General features: G+C 38.8%; 1 protein-coding gene across 1 annotated transcript in view; it reads left to right on the top strand.

Annotated features, from left to right (window-relative positions):
* The first annotated feature begins 3,011 nt into the window (after positions 1–3,011).
* Positions 3,012–21,834, top strand: part of Stk26 (serine/threonine kinase 26) — a 48,102-nt gene continuing 29,279 nt past the window's right edge. Inside the window, exons 1-2 of the mRNA XM_034485242.2 lie at positions 3,012–3,443; positions 3,565–3,715. Of these exons, the coding sequence (XP_034341133.1) occupies positions 3,674–3,715 (42 nt within the window). The 5' untranslated portion in view covers positions 3,012–3,443; positions 3,565–3,673. The remainder of the gene's footprint in view (positions 3,444–3,564; positions 3,716–21,834) is intronic.

Genomic DNA, 21,834 nt, shown 5'->3' on the forward strand with positions numbered 1-21,834 from the left:
TTATTTATCTCTGTGTGGATGCATATTGTGGGCCTGCACATGCCATAACATGCATATGCAGACAGTTCATTTTCTCCTAGGTGCTAGGACTGAACTGAGGGCTTGTTGGCAAGCCATTTTACTCGATGAGCCATCTCACTGGTGCATGTAGATGTTCAATTTAATTTCCTTTTAATTTGGAGCATTCGTGGGTACTAACGTGGAATTTATCTGTTTCACTAATTCTGCATATAGTCTCCATTTATCTAGTTGTTAAACATTCAAAATTACCTGTGGTAATATATTGTCCTATACAGGCTGACTTTCCCTAATCTGAAAAACTGAAATCCAAAATGCTCTGAAGTCTGAAGAAATTTTATTTTGAATATCAACCTGATGTTCAAAAGTTTTAGATTTTCATTTTCAGGGTGTCAACTGTTATTCATATCAATGGCTCCATATTTGAAAAACTCTGAAATCTAAAACACTTCTCTCAAGCATTCAGCTGTGAGACACTCAGCCCGTATTATTAGACTCTGGACAGATACCTTGAAGTAAAACAGTCACCCATTGTGTGTGTGTGTGTGTGTGTGTGTGTGTGTGCATGTGCACACATGAGTGCATGTGTATACATGTACATATGATATCAAAAGCATACTATAATTCTTTAATTTGCCATTTTACTTTAATTAAATACATAAGAAATAGTGCTGTGTGTAGGTGTGGGTGTGTGTGAGGTCCTGGTACTCATTGTATTTGGACTGTTTTCAAATATGTACACCTTCACAAAGGTTTTATGCATATGTTCACATATAGCACACATATAATTTCAAAAAGCATAAGCAGAATCTTAAGGAACCCCAAGGAAATCCCCAAATGTTCATTACCAATAATAGCAAAAAAACAACACAGGGTTTATTTAAGATCAGCATACCTAAAGTAAAAGCACTCATCCTTGTCATTCTGAAACTGTCTCAGTAGTCTAGATCTCAAAGTTTAGTGTTCATTCTAGTGTTCTTACTACATCACTCTAAGCCAGCATGAAGTCAGGAAAATCATTCCTTTGCTATGTTTAGAGTTCATTTGTTTACTAAAATCACACAGTATTCTCTTAGGTTGCTATGAAATTTAAACTGGGAAGAACACAGCAGGTTAAAAATAAATTAATTAAATAACATAAATAAGGGACCATGTTGAAGGTTAACCAAGAGCAGTGCCTCGGAGTCTAGCCTGATAACAATACAATAAAATGTAATATCCCCAACATATACCTAACATCATCAAAGAACTCTAAGGAAATGTGTTTGCTCTATCAACAAATATATATTTAGGACCTATTCGGTGTCACAGGACATTCTAGGCTCTGGGAATAACCCTAACAACAAACATCGCCCTCAGAAAGATGTCGTGCTTCCCAAATAATTCTCCTAGAAGAGATGTTGAATCTCTGGCTTTAAGCACCTAGTAAGGTCAGTGAGTAAATAAATGACGTACAATGTCCATTATGCAAAGACAGAGAAACCGTGTAAGTGTTTCCAATTTTGGAAGTGAACACAGGACAGCTATGCACATTGGATGGTGGGTCTGAGAACATTCAATGAACCTACTTGAGGTTGGTCTTTAATGATGGAGCTTGATTCACATCTACTAACTAAAAAAAAAAAAAAGTATTCTAGAATCACTATCTGCCTCACCCCAGACTTGCAGGTTTAAAATCTTCAGTTTCAAAAAGATCCTTTGAGTCCAGCATGATGGCACATGCCTGAAGTCCCAACACTCAGAAGGCAAATGGAGGCAGATCTCTGTGAGTTTGAGGCCAGCCTTTTCTACACAACGAGTTCCAGTCTAGGCAGGGCTACATGTCGAGACCATATCTCAAACAAAGTAAGTAAACAAACAAGCAAACTCCTTTGAGCCTCTATGGACATTACAGTTTGTGTGGCACTGTATGTTTCTGGATAGGGTAGTCCATGGAGTGACTTGAGCTGGTGAGAAACAGACATTAGATGGGGACCTACCATTGGCTAGAATAGAGAACACCAAGACTTGGGGTATTATGAGTAAGGTCAAGTCAGTGCCATCATTTGATATCTTTCTTCCATATAACAGAAGGTAGCAAGTGTCAGGGGGACCCAGATTGGATTTCTCAGATGTGTTGCTTTTGAATTGCAATATTTGTGTCAAATGTTTACTTGGCTGAGCCTTTTCCTCTATTTGCTCAGTGGGGAGAAAGCAGTGTGTCCCAAGTGAGCTCTTGTCACAATAACTCATTACAAACCACAAAGCGTAAATTTGGGGGTCTCTGGCACAACAAAAAATGAAATCTAATAATAATAACCTTGTTGATAATAACCAGATAAATTCTTGGAGGAAAAAAATTATAAAAGAAGAATAGGATCTGTTGAGTGTACGTTGGTTGCACAGGCTTCTAACGAAACTTCAAGGTGAGGTCTCATTTTAAATGTGCATTTTGATGTTACTTTGTCCAGTAACCTTATTAGCCCCCATGTATCCACATAGATGCTTCCCTGATATTCCTGTGACTGCCATTATTATCACTGTCATCGTTGTGTTACTGGGTCCACCAGAAAGGGTCTGCCTCACTCCTGGAATTGAACTTAAATTGGAAGAAGGCAGGGAGTTGCAGAAGTCACTGTGTTGCATGCTAAATTCAACTAGCTATACTACAAAAGATTTAATCTCATGCTCCTTGCCTCTGTTATCATTGTTAAGTTTTCTGCCAATACATGATCCGTTTTCCAATTTGCCTCTCTTTTACACGAGCAGAAATTGCGAGCAATGTCAGCCATATCCATTCCTCAACTGATAGCCTACGCTAAGGACAAGTGACTTGAGGCATGTCTAGGGGAAAGGAAGCTGAAAATTGCAAGAGGGAAGGAACTTAGCAGGTGTCTGGCACGGTGGCCCCACCCTCGGCCAGGTGGGGGAGCCAAGCAAAACTTTTGCAACTCCAGACCTCTGGGCGGCTACAAGCACCCCAGCCTCGCAAGCCTGTCTGCAACGTGGCCGCGTTCATCCGGGTCGCCCTCATCTCCCCCATCCCACTCCCGCTCCAGCAAACTCTTCTGTTCTCTCGCCAGGCCCAGTCATATTCCAGGGTTTTCCTTCTCCTGCTCTCCGCAAACGCTGAGCGTCCCATCCTTAACCAGCTCTGGCTACTTTAGCCAAAGCCGTTCGCAGTCTGAAGACTCAGCTCCCCTGACATGGCCCGGCAGAAGGGTGGAGGCAGGGCCAACCGCGGAACCGCCCCCAGCCGCCTCCCAGCCTAGGCGTTCGGGCGGGTTGCTGGGGCGCCTCCACCTCCTCTTCCTAAAGCGGCGAGGCGCAGCAGAGCGGCATCACTGGAGCCCAGGTCCCAGCCACCACCGCACGCACAGCTCTGCATTCAGGAAGAGGAGCAGCACTGCAGTTGGCCAAAAGCTAGGCGGGCGAGCGTCAGAGAGGTAAACTGAGTCCTGGAGAGCAGCGCCGCGAACCGCTCACCTCCTCGCCAGGGGGGCGGAGTGGGGGAGTGGAGGCTGCAAGCCACCAGCCCACTAACTCCACTTCTCTGCGTCCTTCCAGGCCCCTATCGAGAAGCCTGGGAGAGCTGCAGAGCTACCCCCGTAGGAGGAGCCTGTCTCTGCCCAAGGCGCCACCACCGCAGAAGCAGCACGAAGTAGCAGTCGCCTCCATGGCCCACTCACCGGTGGCTGTTCAAGTGCCCGGGATGCAGGTGAGGAAGCCCAGGCCTCCCCTGCCGCCCACGTGACTGCTCCGGAGCCCCGCTTTGGGCACTGAACACCGGGGATCAGGGGCAGCCACCGGGCAAACCTGAAGGCAGGGCCGGATCTCTCACCAGGTGACCCCGAAGTAAAGCTCGAGGTGTTTTCTGGCGTCCGGGGCTAGAAGGTGTTTTGCACTAGAGAGATTGGGGTGACTGGGAAGCTACAGTAAATGGGGGTTGGGGGTGGTGGGCGGGGGCGGGGGGGATACACGTATAAAAATAGGCCAGAACCTTAGGCACCTGTACTTGTTGGCTTCTTAATCATGGCACAATTGAGGATTCAGGGTGGGGGAGTCCCAAGAACTTAATCTAGATGAGATGGAGGCATCTTGGAATGTGTGGGTTAAAACACCCAAGCGGTGCCCCCCACACGGTACAAACACAGAAGTTGGGGCGGAGCGAGACCAGGAGTGGTGGTGGCATTGAATTGGGTCCTTCCTGTGTGCAAAGACAGAAGAACAAGATGACTTCTTTTCCCTTTGGTGCGCTTAGAAGCAAACTTCTATGTCGATCCCCTACCTAGCCCAGTAGGTAGTGCTATGAGGAATGCAGGATCCTGTTCTGAGGGCCTAGGTGATGACTCCACATGCCCTTCACCTTGTCTGTCTGCTAAGGTGGTTGGTACGTGTATTTAAGCTTTTATCCAGTGCAAAGGGGAAAAAAGTGTGGGACCCAACTTCTTACTCAAAGTCTATACAGTTCTCCTCCTATTATATTATCATTTTATTAAAGAAAAGTTATGTCAACAAATGTTTTACACATCATGTTTTTTTAACCACTCTAACATTTTAAAGCATTTACATTTGGGGTACCCTCCCCCCAACACGGTAACCTAAACAACCCTTTATGAGTAATAAGTCAGAGGCTAAAACCACTGAAACTGGGTTCCTTATGATCTTCTAACTATGCTAAGTCAAACAAACAAATTATTTCAAGTTTTAAAACATGGAGAACACTGATTAGCTTATGCGTCTACTAGGAATCCAAACTTGGTGGATTGGAGTCTCAGTCTACTGCCTCTTGCATGGATCTCGTTTCTTGCCTTGGAAATTGGTCTCATTATTATTCATAATAACAAAGGTGATTTTTAAAATATCCTTTCTCCTCAAAGGGTCTGTTTGTGCAGGACATCCATCTATCCTGCATTTAAGAGACTCCAGAAGGGGAGGGAAAGAAATGTGAAATAGAAAGAGTGGGGCTTTTTATGGTATTGATTCATTGAAGTTTTTCCCAGGACCCCAAACTTTTTTTTCCTCATGCATCCTTATTCTCTGGCTCTCTTCCCTAACTACTCTGCCTCTCACCCCAGTCATTCAGCTCTAGCTTTGATTGTATCTGGACAAGTAGTAGTTTGTAATAGGAACTAGTTTTGCTCTGTCTGATCTGGAAGAACCTGTGAACTTTTCCCTTCATGCACAGATTTCTATTATGTGGAGAAGTAGAACTTTACATATGGTTACTGCTCAGAGGCCCCATGCTTCTCTCTCCATTGTGAGCAGGCGCCTGCCTGCATGTGGTCACACTGGTGCATCTCCTTCATCAACTTTGTGTGATTCCAGGGAACTCTATGTGCTCAGGAGAAAAGGGTTTCTGGTCTTTATTTCATTTGCCTTGACTTTATTTGATTTATGTGGTTTCTGGTCTCTCTTTAATTTGTTCTGACTTTATTGGATTGAGATGATTTGCTAACTGCTCACTGTTCAGCGTTGCCGTATTGCTGCCTGCTTTGTTTAATTATGTGAGCTGGCTATCTCTTGGATTTTTAGAACTTAATTAAGGTGGGTTGAAATGAAAATCACATATTCGGAATGATCAACTTTGCCTTGTATGGTATGCCTTCCCCAAGTTGTTAATTTGTCAGTCCTTAGCTGTACAGGGTAGTCATCTCACATTTAGCAGAGGTTATTGATTATTGCTCCACCACTTCCCATCTAAGTGAAATAGCAACTCTCCAATTATTTTCATTTTTATTTCTAGAGGTAGTTCTTAAGCACTTGCTGTAACATTTTTAAAAAAATACAACTTTTCCATATTTGAACGTAAACCACATTCACAGCATGCAGCGTGACCCTTTAGCCTAGAGTAGTTTTGTTTTCTTTTGCAAAAACTATAATGTAGAAATACATTCTGGGATCATAATAGTCTCCTAGAGTTTTGTTAAAGTTAGGAGCAAGCAACTTTTAGGTTGTTTAAGTAGCAAGAAAACTTGAATTTGCCATGTGTTCTTGAAATTAATGTGTAATATTTCCCCAAATCAGGGGGAAGTGATTGGCCAGCCCATACATTTTTAACTGTTTATGTTGGAGAGTTATGAAGATTGATGGGAAAAATGAGTTTTCCAGAAATTAAAAAGCAAAATTACTTTCTCCACAATGTTTTCTCCTTCTGAGCAGAGATGTGGAACAGAAGTTGAGTTCCCTGCTCTGTCATTTAAGTATTCAGCATTACTGACTTCCAAACAAAGAAATTTCTGTTGCCATAGTTTAAAATGTAAAAGAAAGTTGGAGGGAAGGAAGAAACCCCAGGATTTGGTCCAATTCAAACTCATCCTTGTGAAATTAGTTCCTCAAAACTTACGTTGTTGATATTTCTCAATGCCATAGTACTGAACATTTTTTCCCTACTACACCCAATGTTAAGGATATAATTTTTTTTGCATTTTATATTTATAACTAAAGGAATTTTCCACTCCGGGAGCTTTACTCTTGAACCACATTTAAAGTTCAACCTTAAAAAAAAATAAACCAATAAACCTGTTTCTTTCCACCCAAATATTTACTCTTTAGTGATTTAAAATCTGTTTTTGACTTTGAAGTTGTCAGTTAAAAATTATATTTGAAAGTTTAAGATATTTTCCTGAAAGCTTATGTTAGTGTTTCTAAACAAATATGTAACAGTAATTTTCAGTTTTCATAACATTTGGGTAAGAGAGTAAAGTTTGATGTTCAACTGAATATAAAATATCATTATGTTTGTTATACTTTATGCTGTGTCTCTTAGTAAAGAAATGCTTCTTACTTGAATTCTAAAATTAGCTCTTATGTACCGTTAGCTGTGAAACGGGTGGTACAGCTTAGCAATGGTTGTTTGGGGTCTCAGTGGAAGTGAAGTTTTAGTATTAATAAACACTTTATTGAAGACTTTTAGCTAAGGAGTAAAAACATTGCCTGACATTGGTGAACTTAGTAGAGGCTTCCAGGAAGGACCAATATAGAAATCTATGATGTGGGCTTAAACAACTATCAAGTCTGTGATCTTACCTCTGTTAAGTATCAAAACAGTTTCTAACTAGAAGAGTTGAAGAACTCAAGGAAGTCATCAAATTTGTTAGGATTTGGGGTAGCCATTTCCAATAAAGAAACTTCATTAGCCAAGGTGAACCTTACATATATAAACAGGGCCTGCCTGCATGTTTAAGCACAAATACACATACATGTACATACACAGTCTTTGAAAATGAAATAAAATCATTTGAGGGATTATGAAATATTCCATGAGAGAAGTAATAAATAATAACTTTGGAAAACTAGATTGTGCCAGATTGTGGTGGCCTTTGAATGCTAGGGAAAGATTTTAGCCTTTGAAATAATAGTCATTGAACCTTCTTTTATAATGGTATGAAATAAACAATGTCCTGTATAGGAAAACTCCATCTTGGATGAAAGAAGATACTGAAGAGGTATACTATTTAAGACAGTTTCATCTACAGAGGTTACTTCAGTAGGACAATCATAGCTAGCCAGTGACTCTGAGATTAACAGGCTGCCTTCCATATTCCTGGGTGCCATAAAGAAAAAAACATCACTTGGTTTAACACTTTGCTAGTTACAGAAGGGCAAGTAAGATAACTACAGTACATCTGAAGGAAGTAAGAATGTTAACCCAGAAGAGCCAGACCTGACAGGAAGCAAATGATTTCTGCTTCACGCTTGTGGATTTTCAGGTAGCAATGTGATGACACCATAAGAATGTCCAACACAGTTTGGAGATGTAAAACTGGGGCTTTAGTCACTCATTTGTTGTTTACCAAGCAACTGCTGTATAACCCAGCACTTTAAGAGAAAAGATGGGAGAGGTTCATGACATCAATGAGAATATGTGGAAGCAAAGATCCTTGTGGGATAGGAAACATGGCTTGTACGTTAAGATGCACGAGGAGATGAGAAAATATGCCAGGCTTAAAAGGGGAGTTATTGGCTGGGGCAAATTCCTTATTAACTGTCACCAGGAAACCTGAAATGAAGGGATTACTTGTGGCACCAGGTTTGAGTATGTGGAGCTACTGTCTCCTCCTCTCTTTCTCAATGATCAGTCAGATTTGCTGCATGAGGTAGCAAGAGATTGGAATCATTGTCTTGAACATAGGACCCCTGTGTTAAGTGGTTGAAGTTGAATCATGAAATATGATAATGATAATAGCTAGAACAAAATAACCCAAGCCAACTGATATACTGGAGATGGAGGTGTAGTTGTAGTTTGGAGGTTTAAAAGTAGAACCCACAGGCTAGGGCCTACCAGGGAAAGTAAATAGGAATTGGGCACAATGTGGCATGTGAACCGAATAGTAAGGAGGGCTAGACATAGTGCTTGAATTTAAAAGGTCCATCATGTACTTCCACTTCTTTAGCCATAGAAAATGAGAGCTTATAATTTGCCTGGTGCTTGGGAGCCAGTGAGCACTGCAGTGCTGTGTTGTTTTTATTCTGACTTTCGTTTATTCAGTGACCTTGTACAAATTGTCTACAAAATTTGGAATAGCAAAAGCTGCATTTCCTTCGCCTCAACGAGAGGTTATTATGATGAATTAAATATCCTCTGTGGAGAATATTTGGAGCTCCTCTGGGTAGTTCATACTGCAAACACTGCATCGTCTCATCTCTCTTCTGCTTAATAACCCAGTTTTTTTTTTTCTTACTGAAACCAAATCTTGACTACCCCACTACCCCAATCAGATCCAAAGCCCTATGCTCAGTTTCTCTATAGATTTAAACTTAGTTTAGCTACTTCCCACCAAAAAAATCCTGTTTGATTACTGTGTCAGTTCCAAATCAGTAATCACCAGTTAGGACTTGAGTTTATATCCTAGCACCACATAAATTCCTAGTGAGTATGATGATCTGTGTGTAATGTGATTAGTGTTTGTGATGCACACACATATACAAATGAAGAAAAAAATAAATCATGTATGTCTCCAAAACTAGACTGTAATTTTTTGAATTTCTCGAAACTATACATTTTAATTTTTATGGCATTATCTATGAGCTTTTACATAGATAAAATAATAAATAATAAATGTAAATAATAGATATTAAAATATATCTTTGAATCTTTATACACAGGGTTGGCTAATGAACATAGTATAGACTTTTCCCAGGCTTTTAATGTCTGGCTGTTTCTTTAAGTATGTTGTGGAATGCTTATGCACTGAAGCCTGCGAAGACTAATTTGAATATGTACAATAGAGACTTTCTACTCATTTAAATGATATTAATGCATAATACTTTGTCAAGCATGCTATACTTGGGAACTAGTCAGCCATCCCGACTCTGACACTCATCCACTTGCCTTCCCAGGTCGTTGAGATGAAAAGGAGTCTCATGGCTTTCCTCCTGAGTGGAGCTGATTTCAGGCATACTTTTGTCTTTGGAAAAAAATGGCTTCCTCTGTTCTCATCTCTTCCACGTTTGGTTTCTTGTTTGAGATGCGGTTCCCATTGCTCCTTTGGGATTGTTTGCCTGGTGATTTGGACCTACCAGTCCATTTTGTGTCTTTGTTCTGTTCTCCATTTGCCTAGACTATTTTTGAGGTTCTTTTATTTTCTTAGAGCACCTATCCCATTGGAATCTGATAATTTATTCATATCAATATATATATTTTAGAACATGTCTATTTTATGTGTATGAGTGTTTGCCTTCATGTATGCATGGGTACTACATGTGTTCCTGGTGCCCCCAGAGATGGCAGATACCCTGGAGTTAAAGCTGGTGGTAAAACTTTCATATGAGTATTGGAAACTAAACCTGGGTCCTCTGAAAGAGTAGCAAATGAGCATCTCTCCCAAGTAAGGTATTTTTGGCTGATAGTTCAGTGTGTAGACTCTTTTAATGGTCATATTTTATAGGGACTTGTTTGTGCCATGGATAAATAGAAATATAATAGAATTTCAGACATCAGGATACTATTTTTGGATTGAGTTGTGTCTTCAGAAAGAGTCTATTCAGTGCTAGAAAATGGAGTTAGAAAAATGAAAACTACCATCATTATTAGGTGTGAGATAGAAAACTCCTTTTCATGTCTCATAATGAAGACTCAAAGACTTCCCACTATGTGTACATATAAAACAGTGTCTTTGGAGGAATGCCATGAAGTAAGTCATTTTTACTATTTATTTATTCATTTAATTTCTGCAGTGCCAGTGCTAGACTCTATGGGCTTCCCTATGCTAAGCAAGTGCTCTAGCATTGGCTCACATTGTCAACTCTTCCTTTTAAAATAAACTGATAAAATACCGCTAAAATTTTAAGCCTAATAATATTTCTCACTTGGACATCTGTCACTTTACATAGGAATTAATGCTTATAGACATCAGACATTTTTTTTTAAAGATGATGTCTAACTGCCTTCAACATGATCAGGAAATAAGAAGAGTGATTGGAAAAAATGCCTTCAAAATGAAATTTAAACATGAGAAGGCTGTCATAACCTTGACTAACTTTATTCATGATCCTCCTTATTGGCTTCCACCTAAACTTTATTACAGTAGGCAAATCACGTAAGTCACATGTTCAGAAAAATGGGGAGGCTTATTTTCCACAGCAAATCCTGTTTTCTATTCCTGCCTGCCTCTTTCTAACACCTCACCAACACATCCCTACTGGGGATAGAGAATGCTGCAGGGTGCTGCCAAGAACTCTCCTTAGCCTCTTTTGGGCTTATTCCAGCAGTCCCCTGACAGAAGCTGACTGGCTTTTCTTCTCCTTCATTTATCATAAGATCATGGATTTAAATGATTCATAGCCCCAAACATCAGATTAGCCATTAGAATGGCAGACTTTTGGAAACTCAAGGAAAATTAGAACACAATTGTGGTTCATACTTCCTGAGCCTTGGGGGCGGGGGGGACCAAACAAACAAAAATTAGACAGTTTAGATGAAAGAAATGAAAGATTTGAAAATACTCCTTTTTGCTCTCTCTCTTCCTCCTCCTCCTCTCCTCTTCCCCAACCCCAGATATCATCAGTCCGAGTGCCCAGTACATGCTAGGTAAGGGTTTTATATGGAGCTGAATTCCCAGCTTCTGATTTTATTTTAAGTACTGCATCTCCTCTCCATCAGTTTCCTAATGTGTTGCTGAGAAACCAAGGCACCACGTCTTTGTGCTTTCGTCATAGACAGTGTTTACAGAAACAAAGCAGAATGACTCTTCAGACCTTTCCCTGTGGTCTTTGTAACAGGGATTATGCGTTGGTGGTATTCTCCCTCTCTTAACCTGTTGAGGAGAAATTTGGGGGAAATCTGTAAGACCTTCCTGACATAAAATTCTAAACACTGAAGCAACGGAGGTTGAAATCAACCATGATGACTTAAAAGTTTTGTTTATTAAAGAACAATAGGGTGTCTAGCCAAATAATAACAGTTGCTTTGGATTATCCGAGCAGCTTCCTAGTATCAACTTAATGAAGTTTCAGGGGATTTGAAATGTATACAGCACTAGAGTTCAGACCTTTCTCAGTATGCTGGTGAATTACTCTACCAGATTTCAATAGTGCCTAGTAACATAATCCTAGCAGTGAATTTTTTGGCAGGTGGAGGAAATGCTTCAAGGACATCTAGAAGCATCCAGAGTTTTCTTTGAAAATGCATTTTTGAGCCGCTCTGTTTCAGCATTTTTTTTAAATCCCTTCCCCCAGATTTCCATTAAACCGATGGATTTGGGGCATATCAGTTTACAGCATGTATATTAAGCTAGGCTTAGCTGTTTGCTGGAGTAGAGTTTGAATAACAGAGCAACAGGTGATGGGGGAGGGGAGAGCAACATAGATAATCAGGTCCGGTGTAGGTTGTTATTAATGCAAGGAAATTGGGAGAAGCTGAGCCAATAGAAACCATAAAGCCAGCATTTCTTCCCAAACCTTCTGAGTACCAGAACTGGGAAAGTTTTTGGATTCCTCTGTCTCAATTTCCTGCTGCCTGCCTTAACTTTAAGCAGAAGCACACACACACACACACACACACACACACACAAAGACAACTAGGAAAGCATGGACACATGCTACTAAGTATGGCGACAGAAAATAGAACTTTGACCTCTTGTGGTTAAAGAGACTATAGTCAGAGTGTCTAGCCACCCTGGGGAAAGAAACATTTTTTTCAAATGTATGTTTTTAAATGCCACTGACCCCATGGGGAAACAGGTTAGCAAACTCATTAACTCGGTCCTATTTACTTCTCCAGTTTACATCCAGACTGTTTGTTTGAAATTAGCTCAGAGCCTTCCTGTGTGCCACCCAAATAAATGGAAATATATTGGACTTTCCGTGCTGGGCTGGGCTGCCTTGGGTTTAATGTTTTTATGTTCTCAGTCTTCAAGAAACAACTGGTTCTGACTTCAGGTAGTAAGTAGTCATCAACTATTTCCAAAGCTTATTTTCTTTGAGGGATAGGCCTTTGTGCTCATCTTTCCAAACAGCAAACGTATAAGAGATTGTCTGACTCCAAGAAGTTTATAGACTAAAACGACTGGTTATCTACCGGGTTGAGATTGAAACCAATGAATCCTAAGTGAGATAGAATCTGATACAAAAGCATTCTGTAGGAGAGAGATTAAGATAGAATACTGTCAATTATAAAACATTCATGAGAGAAGAAATGCATATACCACAGGTTTGAGTGAACTATTTGCACACATAGTACAAAGCCTTGAATGTCAATCAAAGGCCTTTATTTACTGGGTTTATCTGTAGTCTGTTATCAGAAGTTATTTAGCAAGATGAACGTGTCTTTGGATTCACTTAAAACTTCAAAAATCCCAACAGGCTGAATGGAGATAGGAAGTATATGCATAAGTGTTAGATTGAGAGCAGTGGTTCTCAACCTTCCTGATGCTGCCACCCTTTAATACAGTCTCTCATGCTGTAGTGACCCCCAACCATAACATTATTTTAGTTGCTACTTCATAACTATAATTTTTCTACTATTATACATCATAATGTAAATATCTATGTTTTCCAATGGTCTTAGGCAACCCTCCCGGAAAAGGGGTCGAGATCCACATGTGGGTTGAGAGTTCAATGATCTAGGGCAGTAAAAGCCAAACTCCAGCCTTCTAAGACACCACCTGAGGGGGTTTTAAAACCACCCAAGGCTGGTCCCAGCCCCTTCATTTTTGATTCTTGAGGCCTGAGGTGGAGTCTGGGAATTTGCATGTCTAATAAGTTCACAGCTGCTCTGTTGGTTTGGAGACTCCTCTGAGCACCACTCAAGGTATTTACGGACCTTGGTGACTAATTGAATGTGGAAATTGGAGAAGTGTGATGAGGGTCAAGAATGAGAGATACAGCTGAGTCTTGGAGAGACTCAGCACAAGGCCAAATCTGAAGTGCTGGTTTACACACACAGCCAAGCAGAAGCAATTAGTAGCTGGTTTGTTCAGGAGAGGAAATGGAAACCGGGAGGGAACTAGTAGAAGGTAAATGTGTGAGAATTGAAAATAGCAAGATTTCCAGTTATCCCACCAAGGATGGGAACACTGCCTGAGCTCTACAGCTTAAAAAAAAACACCAAACTTCTCTTCTTCCGTGATTTGTTTCTTTCATCGAGGTATGTTTGCATCTTCGAACATGCCCGTTGTGTCTTTCATTCATCTTTGACTCATGTGTCTTCTAAGTAAAGAGCTTCTGTTTTTATTTGTCAATTTATAACTTATATTTTGTTATATATTACATATATTTAAACTCTATCTGGGAAAAATTTCACTGAGTGACATTTTCATTTAGCCTGGTATCAATCTAATTGGCTTCAATGGTGTCATGCTACAAAGCTTTCTCACCCTGGGTATGATTTCTTAGGTGAGAAATCCTTGCAAATAGATGCTTTCGGTGTGGAATTCTGACACTGTGCCCAGCTTGGTTCTATGTTTTCTGCAGTGAACAGCTCAACAAATTCTCTTACTTGGGATGCAGGCACTTATTAAGAACATGAAATCTGGTTAAAATGGGGTAGAATGTCATTACTATAAATGGCAACATTTTCCCCTAAATTGGAGATTTTTAAGCCCCTTTGCAATTCTCATAAACAGCTTCAACATTTGTTATTTAGAAGCCTCCTCCGGCTTGCTATTGTGCACCATTCTGCCCACACAGAGCCCCTCAATCAAACAAACTGAATCTAATATATCTAGGCTGCTATTAGAAAACCTGTTTATTCATAAGCATGCCATTTTGAAGCCAACTTGTGATTAATATGTAAATTTCTGAAAGGGAGAAGAAGTTAATTCTGAATCATTAAGGAAATATCAAACCACTTCCTAAATGGCCTTTCTGCTCTGTACCACCTTCCCTATACCTCTCAGGTTAGGATGGTAGCACTTGCCAACAGGTACCACGTAGGAAAACTTAGAGTCAAGTTCAAACAAAGGATTAGAACTGAAGCAAATATTTAATGAGTTTGCCAACCCCAAACAATGTGAACCAACTTGATGACCCACTTAAGTACGAGTCTTGTGTTAGATCATTTTTCAATTTCTAAATGAACACAGGTTAGCAACAACTTCAAAAAAGAATCTATTGTTCAGAAATAAAAAATGATCACTGATAATGATAACTCCCCCCCCCCCCAAAAAAACACATATAGGAATTTCTCTTAAAATGTTTTAATCTGTGTTTATACATCATTAGAATAAACCCACGTAATCACCAGATGACCTGTTTTTCTTTTAGAGAATATAGTTTGTTAAGGTGTAAAAAAAAAAATCTATGTTTACCTTATGCCTCATGCATTAGTGAACATCCATTAACTAGAGTAAAGATTACCAAGTTACATTTGTGTTGGTGAAAATGAGTGCTGTATGGGTGAGTGTATACATGCATGTATGTTTGCACGTACAAGGGAAATGTATCTTGAAAACACTTTATTTAAAAATAAGGCTCATTATTTGCATAGCAAGATGTTGCTAGTTTTAAACCACAAGCCGAATGAGTCCTCAGAGTAAAGTGGACAAAAGGTGACATGGTCACTACGTTCAAGAAACAGACAGGTGTGACCTGACAATGACATTTAAGAAGCTCTGCACATAATGGAAGTGAGTAAAGTTTATAGAAAGATTGTGGCATCCCAGAGCATGTAGACTGTCATTTAGAATGTTCACTGTAAGGTAAATGTGTATACATATCTGTGTTAAATTTTAGGCACTTTATTGCGACTCATTTTAGTTACACTTTGATCGTGGCTGGGTCTTTCTGGTTTTGCTTTCTTGTTACTTAAACCCCTATGATTCTTAAAGACATTGAGCTCTCAGAAGGCTGTTCCATACAGTGTACAGATCATGAGAATTGACTTTTAATGAAATTCAATGCCAGTGTTAAGCAGTTTTAGTGAATTAGAATTGAACATTACGTAGGATTACATTTATCAAGATTTCCAATATTCTGGATAATTTCTCTCATAGAACAGTCTTACACAGAATCATTGCATCAAAGGAGCTGCCTTTGATAAACACCAATCTGTTCAACTGTTAGCAAAATCAGAGATACTGGGCAGTATGCAAATGATTGGTAGTTAACAGAAACTCGTTATCATTGCCCAAGCTAATTTCTGAAGTGTATTGCAGATGCTTCCCACTAAGCAGGCGAAGGTGATAGGGAATGGAGGGAACCAGATATTGAAGTGTGACTCACAAACAAAATCTTGTACCAGAAAGCTGCTTTTTTCTTCTGATTATTTCTTTATGAAAAATGCTGAATGCCACTGGAAGATCTTTTTTTTTTTTTTTTACTCTGTCACCAGCTTTCCAAAGGGCACACAAAATGAAAATGTTTGATTTGAGGAGCTAAGAATGACTCAGTTTTGAGACTTTAGCATAGGTGACACGTCCATGGTTGTCTCTTCAGACTGTGATTTCTGGCAATAGCAAGGAGAAAACTATTACCTTTGTTGTTGTGGGGTGTCTATCTTCCGAGGCTCAGGCATCGTTTTTGGAAACCCTCTTTAGGACGGGTAGCATTTCTTAATGCCAGGGGATTTCTGCGACCTCGTGAGCACCAGAAAATGTAGGTGAAGAAAAACCGTGCTGGACTCAGGAAGCACAGAAAGACAGTATTTCCAAGGAAAGGGAATAATAGTCTTTTGCTTCAAAGATTGAGAATTTTGTCTATCCACTTTTTTAAGAATGGGAAATTTCCCTACTTTCTGCAGAGTGGAGAAAAAGCTAACAGAAAAGGAGATTGAGGAGGTAATAGTAATTCTTTTTTTTCTTGTTGCTTATGACTTCTGTGATGAAAGTTATATTTGCATAATTGATTTGTGATGCCAAGAAAATGTCTGTAAGAAGGGTTCTGTGTGTTATGTTGTGTTTTGTTTTGGCTTGAGAGAAAGCTTGTGAATGACAGGGGGATAAGTAATGACAACAGCATGGTGATTTTTAGCTGCGTCTCTATTTGAGATGTGCAGTTTTGCTCATATGCATATCCATCTAATTAATTGTTTCTAGAGACTTGTAATCATTTTGTGGGAATGGGGGTTCTTCCCATGTGTAGCTAAAGTACTTTGTTTTAAGCAAGGAAAAGTACCAAAATAGCACGGATTTATGTGACTCATTTGTACTGCTGTTTTCTAGGGAGGAAGAGCAAAAGAATGATTCTCATTTTCAAATGATTTAACTTAATATAATGGTTACATTTTCAATAGGTCCTGGTATTTAAGGTCTCCCTGGAGACGGGAGTAGAATAGTTCTCTGGAATATGTCAAGGCTGAGAAGCATCTCTAATTTACTTTAAAATAAGTTTGCCCAATGCCTATTTGATTTGTGTTTTGGCAGAGAAAAGAGTTCAAACTGTCATCATCCAGTTTGTTTGTTTCTTTGGTTTTTCTAGGAATACCTAACAGATAATAAATATTGTATGGTTTCTATTACTGACTTTAAGTCTGCAGTAGTTGAAAAGGTATAAATGTCTTTTTTCCTTTGCAGAAATTAAAAACAAACAAACAAATAAGGAAACAAGACTGAACCCACTTGTTTTTCCAGGAGTTTCAGTCTCTCCTGTTGCTCACCTGCATGCCTGCCTCGCTCCATCTGGATAACAAGAAGCATTTTAATCTGATTGCTCTGGTGTGCATTTTTTTTATGACAGTTTGACATCCAATTACGGTGTCACACGAGCTTCTGGCTGATAGATAAGACACAGTTTTAGATTTGCTAAAATACTGTTAGCTGAAGAAATGTGTATTTGAAGAGAACCTTGAGGACTGAATTTTTTAACCCTAGGAGGGCACTAAATTGTTTCCTCTTAACTATGAGGATGAAGGATGCAGTGCATTCTCTTCACTGTACTATATAGTATAGCATCTTCTGAGCTGTGATGCGAGGAGATTGCACCAGTAACATTTAAGCTGTGTGTTCGGGAGGCACTGACTAGGACTCAGGACATGGGTGATGTTGTTTGTTACCGTGTTTTGTTTGCTTTTACTTTGCTTTAGCTAATTTTGTTATGACACAGAATCTTAAACATAACTCAGGATGACCTGGGATTTATAGCAATTCTCCTGCCTCAGCTGGAATTACATGCCTGATGCACCATATCTGGGTTTGATATTACTTGTATATCAAGGGCATATATGTATGTAGTTCTATACTGAAGAGTCTGGATACTCATTCCAAACATAAGTTGAATGATATTTGATGTATTTCTGTGAAAGCAATTAATGTACAATTAATTTTTGACTGCAAAATCAGTTTTCTTCTGAGAGGTAAGGCTATGATGTTTGGCTTGCAATTTAGACAAAGGAAAGGGGCTTGAAATTTGACATTTTTTTACATTCTCCTTTGGTAAGTATTTATAAATGGTTGTGTTTTTGCTTTTGGTTTTGTTTGTGTTTGTTTGTTTTGAGGCAAGGTCTAGCACTATAGCCTACTACCCTCTCATTCCCAATTCCCCTGTCTCCTCCTCCGGAGTGTCCCACCATGTCCCAGTCCTTGACTTTTTGTATTTGTAAAATAATGATCCTACAGTGGAGCTTTTGGAAATTTCTCAAGTAGGACTTTGTTATCTGAACAGCAAAACAGAAAAGGTCCCTATTTTTCTTGGAAGGACACATGACTAAGGCATACCATTTGCATTCTAAAGCAGTTATGATTGTGAGTGTCTGTGTGTCTGTCTGTCTCTGTTTAACATATGGTGGGTTCCTGATGTTAACATTTTGCATACTATAGTTGAGGACTAAATTCTGCCTGTAGCCTGCTTATTTGGCTTACAAGCTACAATAATACGGATACTAGTGACAACAACAACAACAGTAATAATAATAGTAATAAATGACTATTACCAGGCTGGGAATGGAACCCAGCACATAATGGGGAAGTATTTTAACACTGAACTCTATCCCCAAGCTCCACTTGAAGGTAGAAAAGAAGGGAAAATGTTAATGTTTTTAGAGAATTGGTTTTTAAAAATATGACATTCCAAGACTGCAGACTTCATCTGACTCACAAAGCCCTTTTCCTGAAACTGTTTCCCAACTCAACCTTAGGACTTTGACCCCACTAAGAACTGCGGGTCTAGAGAAAGAAAGGAGTTTATGTTGTTTCCTCTGGGGTTAGATGTCTAGTCTTTGCAAGACAACTGATTTATATGCAGTTCTATTATTATGATGCTGACCTGAAGGAAAGACCTCAACTTATAGTAAATATAAACATTTTTCTTCACTTCTTAAAGATAAAATGTAGCCACTAAACTGTATAGAACGTTGAATTGATAATAATAATGAAAACAAAGCATGTGTGATTTTTATGGATGCATTTTAATAATTTTCCCAATTTTAACACAGAAAATAAGAGAATGTATTGGAGGGCAGACTAGAGCAAAGGCAGAAGAGAGAGCTAATTGCTTTTATTAGTATTGTAATTTCAACAGCTATATCTATTCGAGAAGGGAATTGAACAGTGAGTGTTAAGTGTCAGATATAATCACATTTGTTTCTTCCTTGTACTGAATAAGTGTCTCCCCACTACAATTAACATTTCAGGTACCTCGTCAGCAGTAAGGAGAAAAATACTTAATCAAAAATGCATTAAAATTATTAGATCATAGCATATGAAATAATCAGTCCCTACCAAAACCCACTTAACCACTTGATTTTGTAGGGGAGGTGACACCAGCCATAAAACATGTATTGGTAAATCACAAAATGATGGAGAGTAGCCAGCATTATGTATAACTCGCTGCAGGTTTCTGTTCTCTCCACATTTCGTTAATCATGAGTCTCTATCAGCATTTCCCCCCTGGAAAGTGTCAGATATCATCCTTGCTTTTTATCATGCCATTCTGGCTTTTGTCAGTAATTTGACTCAAGGCTGTGTGCAGAGGTGATGGAATTACCTGAAATACAACATTTATTTTATCCCTCATCTGCCGAAAACTGTCAGTGGCTTTCTACCAGCTGATTAGAAATTCTAAAGAAGAATAAGTCAGGCCAAGCTATAGAAATGACCATGATTGGGAAAGGCTTTGTTGGTTAGATGAACTAGCATTAAGATTACCTGTGAAGAAGGGAAGAACCAGGGAGAACAAATTTATCTAAGGCAAGAAAGAGCAAAGAGACTTTCTCCATTGTGTTTTTAAATGGTTTCTTGTTTTTGTTTTTCAGTTTTGGGGGGTGGGCTGTTCCTCAGTGATGTTCTGGCAAAGGCTCTAAAGTAAGAGGCTAGAATTCAGCTCAAATTGGAGATTGCAGATCTTCAATAGACACTGCTGAAAGCATTTTAGTGACTTTGAATCAGTCATCAAGATTATTTTGGGAACAGCAATATAAGAACTGATTGAGGGACTTTATCATTTGTGATCAACCTGGAATCATTTGGTACAGCCCACTGCATCGTCATCTCACCTAGAGATCTGCTACCAAGTCAGCAGGACGTGTTTTTCAAGGCTCACGTCTGCTCTAAAATCTTACCACTTTTCAAAATCCATAAATGCACCATCTGACTTTTTTGAAGCAAGATTTTTTTTTAATTTCTATGTATATAAATCATTGATACGTGCTATTGTTTATGTTATTTGGAGAATGACAGTTTTGATGGATTGGGTGTTAAATAGAAAAAGACTCTAAGTTTCAAAAGATAAAATAGTTTGCATTTACATTAGTACAGATGAGTCACATTTATAGAGAAAACACAGAAGCAGGTCCTTGCTTACAATATTTGTTAAAAATTTAAAAATTATCTCATTATTATGTAACCCATTACTCAGTGGTATTTTCCCTTTATTTTGACATTTAATCTATCCAAAGGTTTAAATTGTGCTTGGTACCAATTTTGGTAATATCAATAAGACCAATGGCTATAATCACTACTAAATCTGGTAAATCTGTACCTGTAGAGTGGGATATTTGGTGTCCAAAATGCTAATGACAGTTGGGATAACAGTAGGGTTTCTGAGAGAGATGAAGATAGGTTTGAAATTTTTTGGTTCAGAAAATGTTGGCAAATCAATTTTTCTCAGCCCCATTTCTTTTGAAGATGTCTAGTACTTCTTCTTAATGAAGGACTTAGCATGTGCTAGGGAAATGACAATAATAAAGTCATCATTAGGAAGGATGCTGAAATCCAGCCAGCTCTGTCCCCTTTAAGGAAGGTACTTACACAAGGTGCATGTCTGACATGCTGAGTGCAGTTCTAATAGTTCTTAGCCAAGTATTTCAGGCATAGCTATTTTAATTTACTTGGTTTCTGAATATATTCCTTTTCAAAAATATTTTTGTTTTTGTCTTTTGGGAATTTCATACATGAGTAAAATGTATCTTCATCATATACATCCTCACACACTCCAGCTCCTACATAGCCCCTGACATCTTCCTCAGAGTCATGTACTCTAGAGTTGTTTTATATATATACAAATAATGTAAAATCTACAAAGTTCAATTTTTAAGTATGTTCTTACTGAATAATGGTTTTTCCAAATATTTTTGAAGACTATAAAATAACAAAAACCATTGTTTAACCACACCCCCTCATATATATACATACATATATGTATACATACATATATATATATATATGAAGAGAGAGGAGAGAGAGAGAGAGATACTCCAATGCTATTTTTTGCTTTAGAGAAAATGAATTGTCTGTCATATTGGAAAACTATTGTTTTTTAGTTTCAAATGCTCTTCTCTTGCCTTCATTTGTAGTATTTTCCACAATTAAAATCATTTGTTATCAATGTCCCCATGCCACCAGCATCATTTTCTTGTCATCATAGAATGTTAAAGCCAGCAGGACCCTAGAGATCATTTTTCTGAATCCTAAGATTCCTTTGGGCAACTCCTTGCAAATACTGTTTGATTAAATTCATTCTGAGGATAGCTTTGATTAAGGGAGAAAATGTTGAAGGGGAATTATTCTGCAGCTACTTTCTCATTAAGAATGAAAAGGTAAGGCTACGTAAAATTCCACTTTTTCAATCAGTTTAATTTTCTAAAAGAACTCATGGTGTTAATAATTTAGTGCTGTGCTTACAAGCTTCAAACCTATTGATTTTAATTGGAGTTCTGTATCTAAAAGGAAGCCAGGGCATGGGCAAATCAATTTTGTTTTAATTCAGTGCATTTTAATAAGTGTGCTAAAGATTCATCATAACGTTACCCAGGATGGCTCGATAACTGCTCTAACAGGCTGCTTCCCTAGATGGTAAGCAAAGGTGCCTGTTTCAGGAAGTACTAAAATGACATCCTTTAAAAAAAAAAACTCTTATAGAGATGGCAGAATGAGCCTCTCATTGCCCATCACTTGAAAGTGCCCTGTGTGTGAGTTTGATGAAATAATAACCTGAATAAATTAGTCTACCTTTTTTTAATCATTT

The sequence above is a fragment of the Arvicanthis niloticus genome, chromosome X (assembly GCF_011762505.2).
Source record: "Arvicanthis niloticus isolate mArvNil1 chromosome X, mArvNil1.pat.X, whole genome shotgun sequence".
Taxonomy (NCBI): domain Eukaryota; kingdom Metazoa; phylum Chordata; class Mammalia; order Rodentia; family Muridae; genus Arvicanthis; species Arvicanthis niloticus.